The sequence below is a fragment of the Anopheles gambiae genome, chromosome 3, assembly GCF_943734735.2.
Source record: "Anopheles gambiae chromosome 3, idAnoGambNW_F1_1, whole genome shotgun sequence".
In the NCBI taxonomy this organism is placed as follows: Eukaryota; Metazoa; Arthropoda; class Insecta; order Diptera; family Culicidae; genus Anopheles; species Anopheles gambiae.
The window spans coordinates 47,717,750-47,732,512 of NC_064602.1; the positions used below are offsets into that span (position 1 = coordinate 47,717,750).

Sequence of the window (14,763 nt, forward strand, 5' to 3'; positions counted from 1 at the left end):
TACAACCCAAATGCTTGAAGTTAACCGTACGGAACGTTCCTAGTTGCTAGTTACCGTTACCATTAGCTACCAGGCAGGACATAGTTTAGAGAGCGAGAGCGAGAGAGAGAGAGAAAAAAAGCCAACCCTCGAGCACAGGGACATTTAAATGTGTATCCTAATTTGATTTTCTCCCATACACTTGAATATGCCGATCCTAACGGCTGGCTGCTGCTCGATGAAAACGGAGCGATATGATCGATGGCATCGCCAGAAAAGGATACGTCCGCACAGCGTCGTCTCTTGGGGTTCTGGCTTGTTTTAATTTCCTACCATTGCACTACGTTGTTTTGTTCGTCTCCTGTATTTTTTTCTCTTCTACATCCTTCATTTTCATTTACCACCATCAAATACTCGAACAGACTGTGTAGAGGGCCGCTTGGTTGGAGGGTGCACAGCAGTGGCACAGTCGTATCCTTTTACCCATCGTTCCTAGAGCGGGTTTTTCCCGTTGCTTGGCTGTTTTTGCTTGACGCCGTATCCTTCGCATGTTGCTTCGTACTGCTACCATCCTGGCCATAAGGTATACCATGTCACGCACACTAAGGCATCCGTTTCCGGGACAGTTTCGGGACGCGGGACCGTTTTCTGCCTGTTTCTGCCGCTGCTACACCACAAGGGAATGGCAATTGGTGTGTGTTGTGTTTATTCCGACAGCTCGAAAAGCATCTCTGTATGTGTGCGTGTGTTGTTTATGTGTATGTGTGTTTGTAAAATGGCTAGGATGCTAAAAGCAAAACCAACGTCCATGCTTCGAAGGATAAATACAGTTTTAATTTGTTTGCAATGTCCAACACAAGGTTAGATGCTTTGTTAAACATGGGCGTTACAGTGTAGCCATCCGTAGACAACCTTTACGATTCGTTATCGTGCTACTACTTCCAAGAGTTTCCACCATAGAGTGACGCTATTGCACATCCTAAATGTGGTTCCGTTGAGCAATATTTCATCCTAACTGGCTTTTAAAAATCGCATCGAGCGATTTCTTAACCGTCATTCGACATGTGAAACGCATTAAAGCACACAAAACGTTGCTGTGGCTCTTATCATGAGATTAATTCGAAACCGTATCCAATATGTCACCTTGTCTTGATGGCAAAGGCGCAGTGCTAAAAGGCTCTCACCTTTGTGTCTGCGCCCCCGATGCGTTTGCTTGTGCGCCGTGCTGATTTCCAGCAGATATCGTTCGAGCTCCGCTCGTCCGAACGCGAAGGAAACTACCGCGTACGTGCAACGAAACCCAACCCCACCCATCCCCCCTCCTCCTCAACGGGTGCACACGCTTCGAGGGTAGTTGCGAAAGAACAATTCCCTCGTTCGCCCGCTCGCGAGCTTGAACTCTCTGTCAAGTTCTTCTGCCCTCAAGGCGAACTGTTCCGGGTGCCGGGTGCCAGGTTGTGGTGCTGTGGACGATTGAAGTTCACTGAACCCGAGCCCCGGTCCCGAAGACGCAGCAGCAGCATTGTGCATGGTTGGCATCCTCCATTCGAAAGGCGAGCAGCAGCAACAGAAGCACAGCAATCCCACCGTGTTCTGCAGAGGGGTTTTTCCTGCAAACAGCATGCCGAAGGCGCAAAGGCAGGCTACACACGGGCATGATGCTGCGCCGCAACGGAGAAGTTCAGAGCGCAGAGGGTTGCGCTGGGGGCATGAGCGGGTGATGGCTTGGGGGTGTAGTTTTTGCCATGCGAATTGTTCTTTGTCTGGACGCACTAACACATGCTTCGGCCCGGATCGGTCTCGCTCCGTCTCTGGTCTCCGTTCTTACGGAGTTCGTTCGGTTCTTCCCCATCATCATCATCATGGTCGTCGTCGTCGTCGTCGTCGTCGTCATCGTGGTCTTTTTTGCTGCTTTCGTTCAGGGGTTCGATTCGTTTTCATCATCCCCCCGCCGTTTATGCTGCCATTTTTGCCATTCTCTACCCAAACCTTCAGCGCCAGCATCCAGACCGCTTCCTGGAATCGAACACAGAGCGCTCGCCGCGATCCTGTGTGCGGATGAACGTTTTTAGAAGTCTTGCCACCGCACATCGGCCCTGGTCCTTTGCCACCAGTCCACCACCCCTACACCCAACTCGACAAAAAATCATCCATATCGAACAAACATTGGGGGAGAGAGGAAATGTTCCAACTGATTGCAGCCGGCTTATGGAAGGCTCCCGGCACCACCGGACTGAGAACGTGTGCTGGATATGCTGGAGGAGATATTCTTCGACAAAAATCGTGATTCGTACAAATGGAATATTGGTACGGGTTTGTTGCAGGGCAAATAAAGGCCTGTCGAAATCGGGTGCAGTCGTCTGTGAAAACAGCAAAAGCGACGGGAAGATGCGGGAGGCGGCTTTGGTGCCGTGTCTGCCTGTCGCAAAAGGAATGTCTTCGCGGCCCAGACTGCGTCGAAACGTCGATAGCAACTGGTTGAAAATGGCCAAGGTTCTAAAGCCATCTCCAGTGTGTAGGCTGAAGGATGAAGAGTACAACTGGTTAGCCGGTATGATGGTGGGGGACACGTTTACTGTGGTCCCCCTATCATTGACGAATCTGAAGTTGCTGATGGTGCAAATTTTTCTCTATCTTCTCAGAAGGAGAAGAAATATAATTTCGATTATATTTTTTTTTGGATCGCCCATACCCGGGACACTGCTAATCGACGGAAGTACTTCAAGACTTCGAGAATCATAGGGCAGATAGATTAGTATCTGTATGGGGACAGACAAATGGAGTGTTGCTGGTTGCTGTGGTATGATAACACGCATTCGAACGCAGCTTATTTTACCATTTATCTTAATGAATTAGCAGTTGTCGTTCGCAGAAAACTGTTCGTTGATGGTTTCAGCTCTACTTTTTCCGTACCGCACGTGAGTTGTTTTGAAACTACTTATGGTAATGCTGCGACAGCAGTTTATTATAGATCCACCAGCTAGAACTAAGAGTCCCACTGCTCTGGAATGAAGTTGGACATCATTATTGCTGAATTTGATTTGTAACACACTATTGTGCAAAGCTCAGCAAATATTAGAGAGCCAAAGGAAATCGGTGCTGGCAATCGGAACTACCTGTGACCCAAGTGTTGATGCCAAGGACGTTTGCACCTATGTCGAACGGCCTTGGCGTGCATTATGAGTTGAATTAATTTTGCTTCATGACTATACTCATCATACTAATATGCTTTCAATCAGAAAACATACTCACACGTACACACATAATTAAGCTATTATAATCTCTGTAGTGTTTTCGATTTACCAATACTGTCATAAGTAATGGGTTCACCGTACGTCAGTAATTGGTGTTATAATATTGGGGCATTTTAAAGTTATTTTACGGAAGCCTTCAAATTACAATCCCCGTGCAAAAGATTTCATTTTGGACCGTTGAGATCTGTCTCTGTGGCATAGCAGCTGTTTCCATCTGCTTTTTTTGGGAAAGGTTTGACTGTTTCAGCGTCAACAACCCTGCTGCTGTGGTGTGCGGTGAGTCGCCGGTTTTGGAACATATTTTTTTGGTTCAATGCTTTGTTCGATTAGCTCGCCGCCAGCCAGCCAGCGCTACGATTGAGCTGATCGTGGTGGACCCGATGTTAAATATGCCTTTCCATGAACGTGGTACAGCGGGGCGGCTGCTGCTACCGCAGGATACACGCAGCTGGTGGTGGTGGCGGTCTGTGCCCTGACTTATGAAAGAGATGCGTTGCCTACACCGCCGCTGTTGCTGCTGCTGCTGCTGCTGCTAGCAGCAATATCAGCAATAGCAGAGGCAGCTGAACTTGTATATCGACAGCTTCATGGCAGCTTGTGATGGCAGCGAACGAAAAAGCAGAGCCGACGAACATTTTAATGATACACCACCATCCCGAAAATACAGTCAGTGTCAAACTCACTCACTTACACTAGCGCGCACACACACACGTGCCCAGCCTGGCATGCTCCTGGCACGGCCAATAATAATAACAACACGTGCCCAAGATGGCATCGGCAGATGCTGCGCTCAAGGATATGTGGTAGGATCTACGCGTGAACAACGGCCAGATGAAGGCATGAACTTGATTGGGGAAGCTGCTGCTGTTGCCGACGAACCTGATATCATCCAAATGGCTGCTGGCGGATGAGAGCGCGACGCAGTGAAGTTGTTCCATTTTGGTGTATGGTGTGTTTTAAAAGCAAAATTTCATCATATCGATAAAAACACATGCTTCTCGCCTTCGTCATTCCGTTCCGGCGGGATGGTTTTATCATTTACGGCAGTTTAAATGTGGGGGAATATATTCGCATTGTGGATGATGGAAGAATGATTTACTTAAGACAGTAAGAAGTGCACATGTGTTGTGTGATAGAAAAAAATGCTTTCAAAGATTACGTACATTAAGTGCTCCAAATGTAGCGCACAATTTGATGTGCTTTGAAACTAAAAATTAAAACCTTTCTTCACATTGCAATAAAGCATAATAGAGCATATTATTGTAGAATTTGATCAATGTATATCTGGAATAACATGGTAAAGATACAAATTTATGCGGCGTGTTTAGGAATTAAAGTTACAATGACATCTTCTACGAAGATTGGGAAAGGAGAACAGTTCTGCGAAACTTTAGAGCAATGCTGAAAATAAACACGACTTGATGAGTAACTGACGTTTAATTAATGAAATTGAATTGTGCTCATCCGCTCCGTGCTTGGTATTTCTCGGTGTCTCTCGGGTCCCGAATTCCTGCCACTGCTCCAGTACAACCATGGGTCAACCAAGGAATGCCGGAAATTTCATTATCGTCTAGAGCTGTCAAGGGGGTTTTAACCGTGATAGAAAACGAAATGTGTGTTGTTGTTTTTTTGTGTCGTATTTTGTCGCATCGTTCACTTCGAAGCAAACGCAAAGTGGAGCAAATTTGGCGCAAGTATTTTTGCAGGTTGCACGACGCGCGGTACAAGACAAGGCAGGTGATTTAATTCTTGTACACAATTGATATTATCATGATGCCATGGGCGACGCAACATGACGTCTTACGTGTTTTGTGTTTTCCGATTGGATTGTGTGTTGGATCTTTGTTGTGAAATTGATCAAATAAATAAATGTAATTTCTGAGCAGTTTTAAAAGATTTTTAATAAATAACGAAACACGAACATACTCTTAGATCAGCTAAAGTCTGCTAAAGTCGTCTGCGAAAGTTGCGCACAATTGCGGTTTCTACGTGCCGACAGCAAGCAGCTGTTCCGTTTCGTGCTTTCGATAATAACAGGAAGAATGGAGGAGGAGAGGAAACCGATAGCCGAAACAAGTCAGACAACATATGACATTTTCGTAGGTTTTTGATACGCACATGCCTGTGTTTAGCGGCATGGCTTTTTGGGAAGGGGTGGGGGTGGGGGGGATGTATGTTGCCAACAAGATATCGTCGCGTATGTGGTTTTGAGCGATTGAAGCTTTGACAGTTCGCTCGTTGGCGCTGGTGAGGGGCGCGCGTCGAGATGAATTGCGGCGACGTTTTGTCCCAAATGCACGTGGTGTAGTGGGGAGGCAGTAGAAGACGATAACGAACAGCACGCATGTACGACAAAAAGAAGGGAATTTCCATATGTTAACACTGCAATAGTGTATCACCAAGTGCGTGGATACGGATAGCCTAAAGAGGTTCTTGTCGTTTGCTTTGCATGTGTGTGTGTGTGCGTGTGTTTTGAAATATTCGAATCGTAGCTAACTGCCAAGGGTAGTTTTTCAGTTTAATACGGTGGTGTTCACCCTAACATGGATGGCGAAATATGTAAAAAACAAGGAAACCTTTTCGTATGTACAACTTTTTACAAACGCACACACATACATCTATAGAATTGTAAAAAAATGCAATCAGCATACTTTGAAACGCTCGCCCCGTCGTCACGAAAACCTATATAGGCGTCAAGGTATGGAAAAAGGGGTGCAGATTCTCCCGGTTCGGAAAACTCCGACATAGGAATTGACCAGAGCGTATTGAAGAGGGGACGCAGTAGCTTAGCCCCGTAGCCCTGTGATCCTGGCTTTTACGTAGGGTGGTCCTACTTGCCTTCGGTCCTGAACTGTGAACGACGCCGACGAACGACAAGGGTAGCGCCATAATCCATTCGGAATGAATAATGTATTCCCCCCCAAACTACATGCCCCGGGACGCGGGTTGAGCATGGATGGACCGTTGTTGCTGGTAGTTGTTGTCATGGGAGGCCTTCGCAAATGTGTGTGTGTGTGTGTGTGTGTGTGTGTGTGTGTGTGTGTGTGTGTGTGTGTGTGTGTGTGTGTGTGTGTGTGTGTGTGTGTGTGTGTGTGTGTTTTGTTTCTGTGATTTTCAGTTTTGCCGGTTTGTTGAATGTTTTGCTTGCTTTTCTTTTCTTTAGCTAGGGCTCATTGATCCCTTATTACATTTGACTTTCTCTCAGCCACCCAAATATGCAGGTGAAGAGATGTACTTATGTTTCCAAATACTAGAATACAGTTCCGTTTCATTGGGCCGGTGTGATACAGTATGCCAATGCAGGACGGCATGTGCGAAGAAAGAGAAACACCAATAAGCGACGGTTTGATGCCGACGAACGATGTTGTTTTTTTTTTTGTTTTACGTATATATGGTTGGTGGGGTCGCAAAAGAATGAAAGAAAAATAAATGAACAGTGTCCTCTCCCCCTCTCCGGAAGAGAATGAATGAAGAATCATCGGGGGTGGACGTCGGATGTACGGCATACTGGGTAGGGTGTGCCTGTACAAAGAGAGTGGAGGGTTATGTTTTGCTTTTAGCTGTTTTTAATAATGTTAAAAAACAAGCCATTAAAACTTCCCAGCTACTTTAAACCTTAAACCATTCAAGAAATAGTTTATTTTTGCAAACTCTTTTGTACCTAACAAATAGCTTGCTTTCAAAAAGATACAAATGTCCACTATTCAAACCGTTGCACTTTTTCATCCCGCTGCATGTGTGCGTTCATGCAAGGGAACGGTGCGCGGGTCGGAAAGGTTCTCCGGCCGGGGAAGTGAAGAACCAGACGACGAGTCAGAAGTATTTCGGAAATTCTTTGTTTAACTGCGTCTGCTGGAAATGTTTTTGAACCCTAGCGCATGGACGAGCGCATCGTAGTGTTGGTAATACAAAGGCATCTCAGTGTTGGTAATACACACACACAAACAAACGCGCGCGCTCGCTTAGAGACACGCACGCACACACCTGAAACCTTGCCTTGCTCAGTAAACAGTGCGGGCTATAAACAAACAAAATCCGCACAAACACCAACAGCAGCTCTACCGCGCATGTCCAACGAACGAACCTAGCGAAAGAACGATGGCGCTAACAAATACAGCTGCCCCTTTGCCGTCGTCGCGTTGCGTTGTTAAAGCGATGCCGGCTTGGGATGTGCGGACGTGTTAGATGGAAAGAGACAAAATAGTAGCGAAAGAAGGAAACAGCAACACGCAGCGCGGTGAATTGTAGTGCCGTTTGTAGATTGATTGTAAGATTGTAAAAGAAAACATTTAATTCGATCTCTTGGACGCTACCAAACTGGATTAAATATGTTTTAATCTCGATATTCTCGCAAGAAAATTAAAAAAAAATCGTAGTGAAACCGCACGCGGAGCGGCAAGGCTCGAAGCGGTGCGGCTAGCCTGTTCGAATGTGTGCGGTAGATGTGCGCACTCGGGCGTGGTAGTGTGCGTGCAAACGGCAAACGCTTCTCAAAGCCGCTGCCGGCCCTTTTACACTTTTTCAACAGACACGGATAAATAAACAGAGAGTACGATTTTGTTCTAGCGAAGGTTTGTGAAATAGGCGTTTCAAAATAGGTTGCATTTAAATTGAACAAAACTGCTGCTGTACCGGACGCTATTTACCTCGGTTCAATGTTGTGTATTTATTTTGTGAGCAGCGTTCACGTCCCCTGCAACATGTAAACGCGCCTTCAGCTGTGCGGGAGAGCGCGCACACTATGATGAGGGCGCTCTAACTTTATGTGCGCATTCGCGTACCTCTGCATGCACATGAGTGTGTGTGTGTTTGTCTCTGTTGGTGAGCAATGGTGGGACGCTTTTCTCAGAAACTCCGGTTCCAAACGGCAGCGCACTTTGCTACACCGTCACTCAGTTTTGAGAGCCCGTCGAGCTAAGAGCAAGCGTGAGTTTTCGCTGCGTGCGTTGCGGTTCAAGGAAACAAGCCCAGCAAGGAAGCGCCTTGTTCGGTGTGTTTGTGTGTGTGTGTGTTTTTTGGGCTTGATTTTGCAAATGGTTTTGCGACTGTCGTTTTTTTTAAGGATATTCTCAGTGCAAAGGCGAAGATTTGAGACGAAATTAACGTTCCCCGTGCTTTCGTGGGATGTTAGCTTAGGATATTGCTTTTTTGGGGAAGGTATTTCGTCCCGGCTTGCTATAGAACAGTGGTGATGCGTTTGTGGTGCACAAAGGAGCTTCAGACAAGGACAATGTGCGAATCAGTGAAGGCATTGAATGGATACATCCAGTGCATGTGTGATAGCTGGGGTCAATGTTAGTTCCCGTGGCCTTCGTGAACTCTATCAATCACAGTCAAAAATCGTGCAAAGGCTGACTAAAATTCTAGCTCATCTTACTACATTCTTCAAAGAAAGGCATTTTGCTGTGTTGTTTAAAAAAATCAAAACCTATGAACGATATCAACCTATCTAACAAGTGATAAGGACTTTTTCTTATTGCAACAACCGCGATTGTGTAGCCATATGTTTGTGTGTGCACCATTTTTCATTCCTCGGGTACAAAAGAGGGTTTCAGCAGCACACCACCGTCGTGACCACCGAGACTGTACGTACGCACGACGTCAGAGGTGAAACAAAGAGACGTGGTATACTCGCTTTCGTTGTGTGTGCGAAGTTTGCCGCATCGTCTGCTGTTACTCTGGGTATATCCTTGAAAAAAAAGAGCGCAACAGGAAGCAAATAGAGTGGGCATTTTAAGCGCAGCCGCTTCATTCGGGTAGCATTTGTTGCTGAAAGCCCCCTGATGTGATACCAGAGCAAGAGAGGTGTGTCGCGTATCAATTTCCGTCTTATCTCTTTGTGGTGATCAATGCAGAACGCAATAGTTTTTTTTTGAATGATTTTGCTAAAAAAAAGCAATAAAATTCTTTGCCCTTTACGAAGAAGATGTTTGGTGAGGTTTTTTGTTCAAATGGTTTTTGTGTTTGATAAATTCTGATACAATAATGTGATTCAGGGGTGATTATAATGATGTCAATAATAGATACAACACGTTTTTAGTGCGAAGGAGTATGATGAAATTAAAAAAAAATTGTCCCATTAAAATTGATTGGACTGTTTGTGGTATTTGTGGGACAGGATTCCGATGGCGCATTTTGTGAGTGATTCTAGCAAATGAAGAAAATAGATATTTTCACAATAATATTTTTCGTTCATTTATCGTGTCCTTCAGAGTTGTGTAATAAGCTTAAGTACTTAACTCGTTATTATCATGAGTGCAAATGCCTTTCTTTGTTGATGCGTGCTAAACTAAACGAATGGGAGCTGTGGAACCACATGCGTTGCATATTTTACTAATGTGTTTTTGTTTGCTTTTACATAGATTAATTAGTAGAAATAGACGACAGAGAAACAAAAAAAAACAAAATACAGCTTAAAACAATTGCTCTTGGTGTGGTGGCAAGCAAGGCGCAGTAGTAGTGGTTTAAAAGTGCGATAAATTGTGATAAAGTGATATGAATAGTGCTCTCGCATCGCTGTCGCAAGTGTGGTGTAGAGAACGAAAAGAAACAAGTTAACGTGACGACGAGAAGAAACCATACTCCTTCCGTAAGAAAGTGAGAGAAGAACCGCAGCGGAAGAAGAAATCATCACGACATCGCGTCTCAAGTCAGAACGGGAAAAACGGAAACACAATTCCACACACACATATCCACACGCAGTTTGCAGTGCTCCAAAACCCCCCTAACGAAACGAAAACAACACCCCCGATCGTTGTCAAGGAGACGGTGTTTTTTTTTAACCTGTGTGTGTGTGTGTGTGTGCATTACATGTGCGTGTGTATGCGTGCTGTGTTCGTGGTCTATTAGTTTCCTGCTTGAAAGGAACAGTTTTGTTGAAAGTCAGCCCCCCGAATTGAATGGGTTTGGCGTTTGTTCCGTCTATTGTTTCCTTGAATGTGAAGCAGTTCTGAATGCATTAGTGTTTGGAGTGCACGTGTGAGCATACAAATTGGAGCGTCATTAATGATAAGCTTGGTGTGGTACAGCGAACGAAAAATCAAACGCCCATGATATTGAGAATGGATGTGTGAATGTTGCAAGAAGGATACACAGCTTTAGTGCGTACACACGTGTGCTGATTACGGTGCTGGATGGTTTATAGTGCAAAGTGAAAATCAAGCAAAAAAGCGCCATCAGAAAACACACTCCTTTTTTGGTGGTGAAGCAGCAAGCACGGTTGACGAAAACGGGAGTGTAAGGCTCTAATGTTGGATGCACAATGGCCACATCACCCACACCATCCTTAGATTCGCTACCGGGTGCATCCAATTCCATCGGTTCGTTCGGTGAACCCGCCGACTACCTGTCGGACTCTCCGCTAACAACGCTGAGCGGTGGCTCTGGCACGACCGGTTCCTCCCCGCCGGCCAGCGATTCGGCCATCTGCGACGATTTTGCGACTTCCTCCAGCCTTGAGTCCGCCCAGTCGAACAACGGCTCGTCGGAATCGCTGTTTCCGCGCTGCACCGGCTGCAAAAGTAAGCAATCGGATGCGGTAGCCAAATGTATGGACTGCGACAACTTTCTGTGCGCTAACTGCGTTACCGCACACCAGTTTATGCACTGTTTCGACGGCCACTCAGTTTACCGCATTACGGGCGGCGGTTTGGGTAGTGTTGTTGGCGGCGGCGGTGGTGTCAACACGTTCGGCTCTATTGGATCGCTCGCCAACGGGACGATGGCGGCCAACACGGTCACCACGACTGCTCCGACCACGCCAACGCTGGGCGGATTGCTGGGAGGCTGCCTCGATGGGTCCGGTCTACTTGCCGGCAGCATTCTGGGCGGCGGCACGGGCGGCAAAATGCTCCAGATGGGAGGCTTCGATTCGGCCCATCCGCGGCTCAGCACGCTCAATCTGACCATCAAGGACGATGCTAGCAGCCTGGTAAAATCTATCATGAACAACGTGATAACGCCCCCGACTTCTAACGGGGCCCCTGGTAGTGGCAGCAACATCAACAATGGCAACGGTACTGGCAACAACAACGGCAACAACAACAACAGCAGCAATAGCAGCAGTAGCAGTAGCAGCAGCAGCAGTAGCAGCAGCAGCACAAGCAGCAGCAGCGGTGGCAATGGCAACAGCTTGATGAACCAGGTCAACAGTCAGCTTTCGGCCGTGATGCAGCAATCAACCGGCTTGGGAACGGATTTGCTGCTCTCGAACGGCCTTGGCAGTGGTGGTGGTGGTGGGATACTTGGCGGGTTGTTGAGCAACGGCAGCATTGGATCCGGGTTGGGCGGTGGTCTGCTGGGCGGAAACAATAAACCGAACTACTTCTGCAAGCGCCATCCCAGCGAGCTGCTCAAGTTCTATTGCCGCACGTGCAGCGTTCCGGTGTGCAAGGACTGTATGCTGCTGGACCATCCGAATGGGCTGCACGATTGCGAACACAACAGTGACACTACGCCGAAGCAGATTGAAAGCTTGCTGCACACCGTGTCGGAAGTGCGCGCCAAGGCACAGGACCTTCGATCGCTGATCAAGAACGTCGAGCACAGCGGCCAGCGTATCCAGCTGCAGTATCACAAGGCGCAGAATGAGATCGAAGATACGCACCAGTTCTACCGCTCGATGGTGGATGAGCGTAAGGCGGAGCTGCAGAAGGAGCTGGAAAATTTCTACAACGCAAAGACGGTCTCCCAGTCGGAGCTGCTCAATCGCAGCCAGGACCATGTGGACAAGATGCTGCAGAGTTGCGAATTTGTCGAGCGTCTAACGAAATGTGCCGGCCCCTCCGAGACGATCATGCTGCGCAAGTTCATGGAAAACAAGCTGATGCTCTTCCCCGCGATCACACACGACCTGCAGGCTTCGTACGAGCTGGAGTTTGTTTCCAACTATCAGGCGATCCAGATCGGTGTCCGCAACACCTACGGCTACATTCGCTCGAATGCAGACCTGTCCAGCGTCACGACGAAACAGCCACCCATTGCACGTCCCACCTCAACTACGAATGGAGGTTCTTTGCTCGGAGGCAATCGCAGTGCCAGCCCATCCAACAGCAGTACCGGCAGCATGAATTTGATGTCTCACCATCATATGAGAAACGGCGATGGTCTCATGAACGGTGGCAGTGGTGGAGCACACCTACTCGACCATCACTCGCACCAGCGCCATCAGCAGCATCAGCAACATCAGCATCAGCAGCGATCCTTCGGCGGTTCTTTGGTGAACGGTGGTGGCCACGGTGTGAACGGTGGTGGTTTATCGACGTCTCCGCTGAGCGGGTGCGGTACAGGATCCAGCATGGTCAACGGACTGTCGGCAGCTTTCGATACAACGAACCTGATCTCCAAGCGGTTCAACAGTGCTAACAGTCTCGGTCCATTCGTTGGAGAGCCATCGATTGGGCAGCCTATTGGTAATGCGTACGAAAAGTGGAGCAATGGAGGTGGAACTGATCTGTTCAACAACCTCTCTGATCAGTACACTATTCCACTGAATTCTATTGGCGGTGGAGGCGGCGGTGGTGGTGGAGGCAGTGGAGGCGGTAGTTCGGGTGCCGGTGGACAGCAAGACACATCGGCAGCGATGATCGACCTTACGGCGAAGCTGATGTCAAGTTCAATGTTCCCGCCCAAGAGCCAAATCAAGCGTCAGAAGATGATCTATCACTGCAAGTTCGGCGAGTTCGGCGTGATGGAAGGCCAATTCACCGAGCCGAGCGGTGTGGCGGTAAATGCGCAGAACGACATCATCGTCGCCGACACCAACAACCATCGGATACAGATCTTTGATAAGGAGGGTCGCTTCAAGTTCCAGTTTGGCGAATGCGGCAAGCGCGACGGTCAGCTGCTCTATCCGAACCGTGTAGCCGTTGTGCGTACGTCCGGTGACATCATCGTGACGGAGCGCTCGCCGACGCACCAAATTCAGATCTACAACCAGTATGGCCAGTTTGTGCGCAAGTTCGGCGCTAACATCCTGCAGCATCCGCGCGGCGTTACCGTGGACAGCAAGGGCCGTATCGTTGTCGTGGAGTGCAAGGTGATGCGTGTCATCATCTTCGACCAGTCCGGCAACGTGCTGCAGAAGTTTGGTTGCAGCAAGCATCTCGAGTTCCCGAACGGGGTTGTAGTCAACGACAAGCAGGAGATCTTCATCAGCGACAATCGAGCACATTGCGTGAAGGTGTTCAACTACGAGGGTCAGTTCCTGCGGCAGATCGGTGGCGAGGGTGTCACCAACTACCCGATTGGCGTAGGCATTAATGCCAGTGGCGAAATCCTTATCGCGGACAATCACAACAACTTCAACCTGACCATCTTCACACAAGACGGGCAGCTAGTATCGGCCATGGAGAGTAAGGTGAAGCACGCCCAGTGCTTCGATGTGGCCCTCATGGACGACGGCAGCGTGGTGCTAGCGAGCAAGGACTACCGGTTGTACATCTACCGGTACGTGCAGGTGCCTCCGATCGGTCTGTAAATACATTCGCCTGCACCTTTTCAACCCAAAGTCTGACATCTTCCATGACAACCGCCAAAAGAGGTAGGCATCCTACAGACAGACAGTACCGAAGGCAAATGATGTGGCAGAGCGAGAAGGGTCGTCTCAACACAGTTGGTGAATGTACATGAATGTCCCTATGTGTTATTTTGTACTAGCCGTAAGAATAGTTTGACATTTTAAAAAGCAAACAAACAAACAAACAAACATGCACACATACCCTCCTCTACTGACGACACCTATCTCTATGCTGCTGTATCTTATTCGTGGAACATCTGTAGGACGCTATCCGCTTTTATTGTGCAAACGGAACGAAATTCGAATTGAAAGTGCATCGACGAGATTTGTGATAGTTCTTTACCCCATTGAATTGTGTTGGGTGCTAGCATAAAAGATATATGTATCGCCAGCACCGACCGGAAGCGAAGAATTCAAGCATACCACATAATTCTCCAGAGCGTGGTGTGTGAAATGCCAACATCAACATGCATAGGACGAACAGGCAAACGATCAGAAGTGAAATGAATCTGCAGTGGTCTAACATTTTACGGCTATCAGGATTGTGTAAAGAACTGAAAATATTTTCATACATGTATATATATATATATGCTAGTTTATATATATGTGCGTATGAATGTATGTTAAACTGTGTGCGCGTGCTTGTGTATTTAGCAACTAACGAGTTCAACACAATGCTCAGAAGGATATGCATCGAACAATCAGACTTGTACTGAATCAAACAGGTAAGCACAAATATCAGCAATGCTTTTTGTATCACTAGTTTCTACATAATACAGACTTAATTGCCTGCTCTAGTTAGAATAATAGTTTTATAATAAATCTTACGGAATCATAGTTTTCGATAACATTTTTAAGTAGAGTTTGAGGATAACAATGCATAAGTGAATCTATATTCCTTTTTCTGATCTTAAAATGTATGCTTAGGGTTTAGATAGGGTAGACATGATCCTCATAATCTTCTCAAAGTTAGAAGAAAGTGTATTGAGCAATACTAATTATACTTATCAAAAC

General features: G+C 47.2%; 2 protein-coding genes across 6 annotated transcripts in view; both read left to right on the plus strand.

Annotated features, from left to right (window-relative positions):
* The window catches only part of LOC1279485 (protein disks lost), an 80,750-nt gene that overhangs the window by 20,662 nt on the left and 45,325 nt on the right, over window positions 1-14,763 (plus strand). The gene's annotated exons all lie outside the window — the stretch shown is intronic.
* The window catches only part of LOC4578051 (brain tumor protein), a 30,406-nt gene continuing 23,681 nt past the window's right edge, over window positions 8,039-14,763 (plus strand). The window contains exons 1-2 of one of the 5 annotated variants that reach the window (XM_001238107.3): window positions 8,039-8,159; window positions 9,596-14,474. In XM_001238107.3, coding sequence (XP_001238108.2) covers window positions 10,495-13,710 — 3,216 coding nt within the window. In that variant the 5' untranslated portion in view covers window positions 8,039-8,159; window positions 9,596-10,494 and the 3' untranslated portion in view covers window positions 13,711-14,474. Of the gene's footprint in view, window positions 8,240-9,595; window positions 14,475-14,763 lie in introns of all 5 variants that reach the window. The other 4 variants (XM_061661273.1, XM_061661276.1, XM_061661275.1 and 1 more) reach the window with 4 other exon arrangements.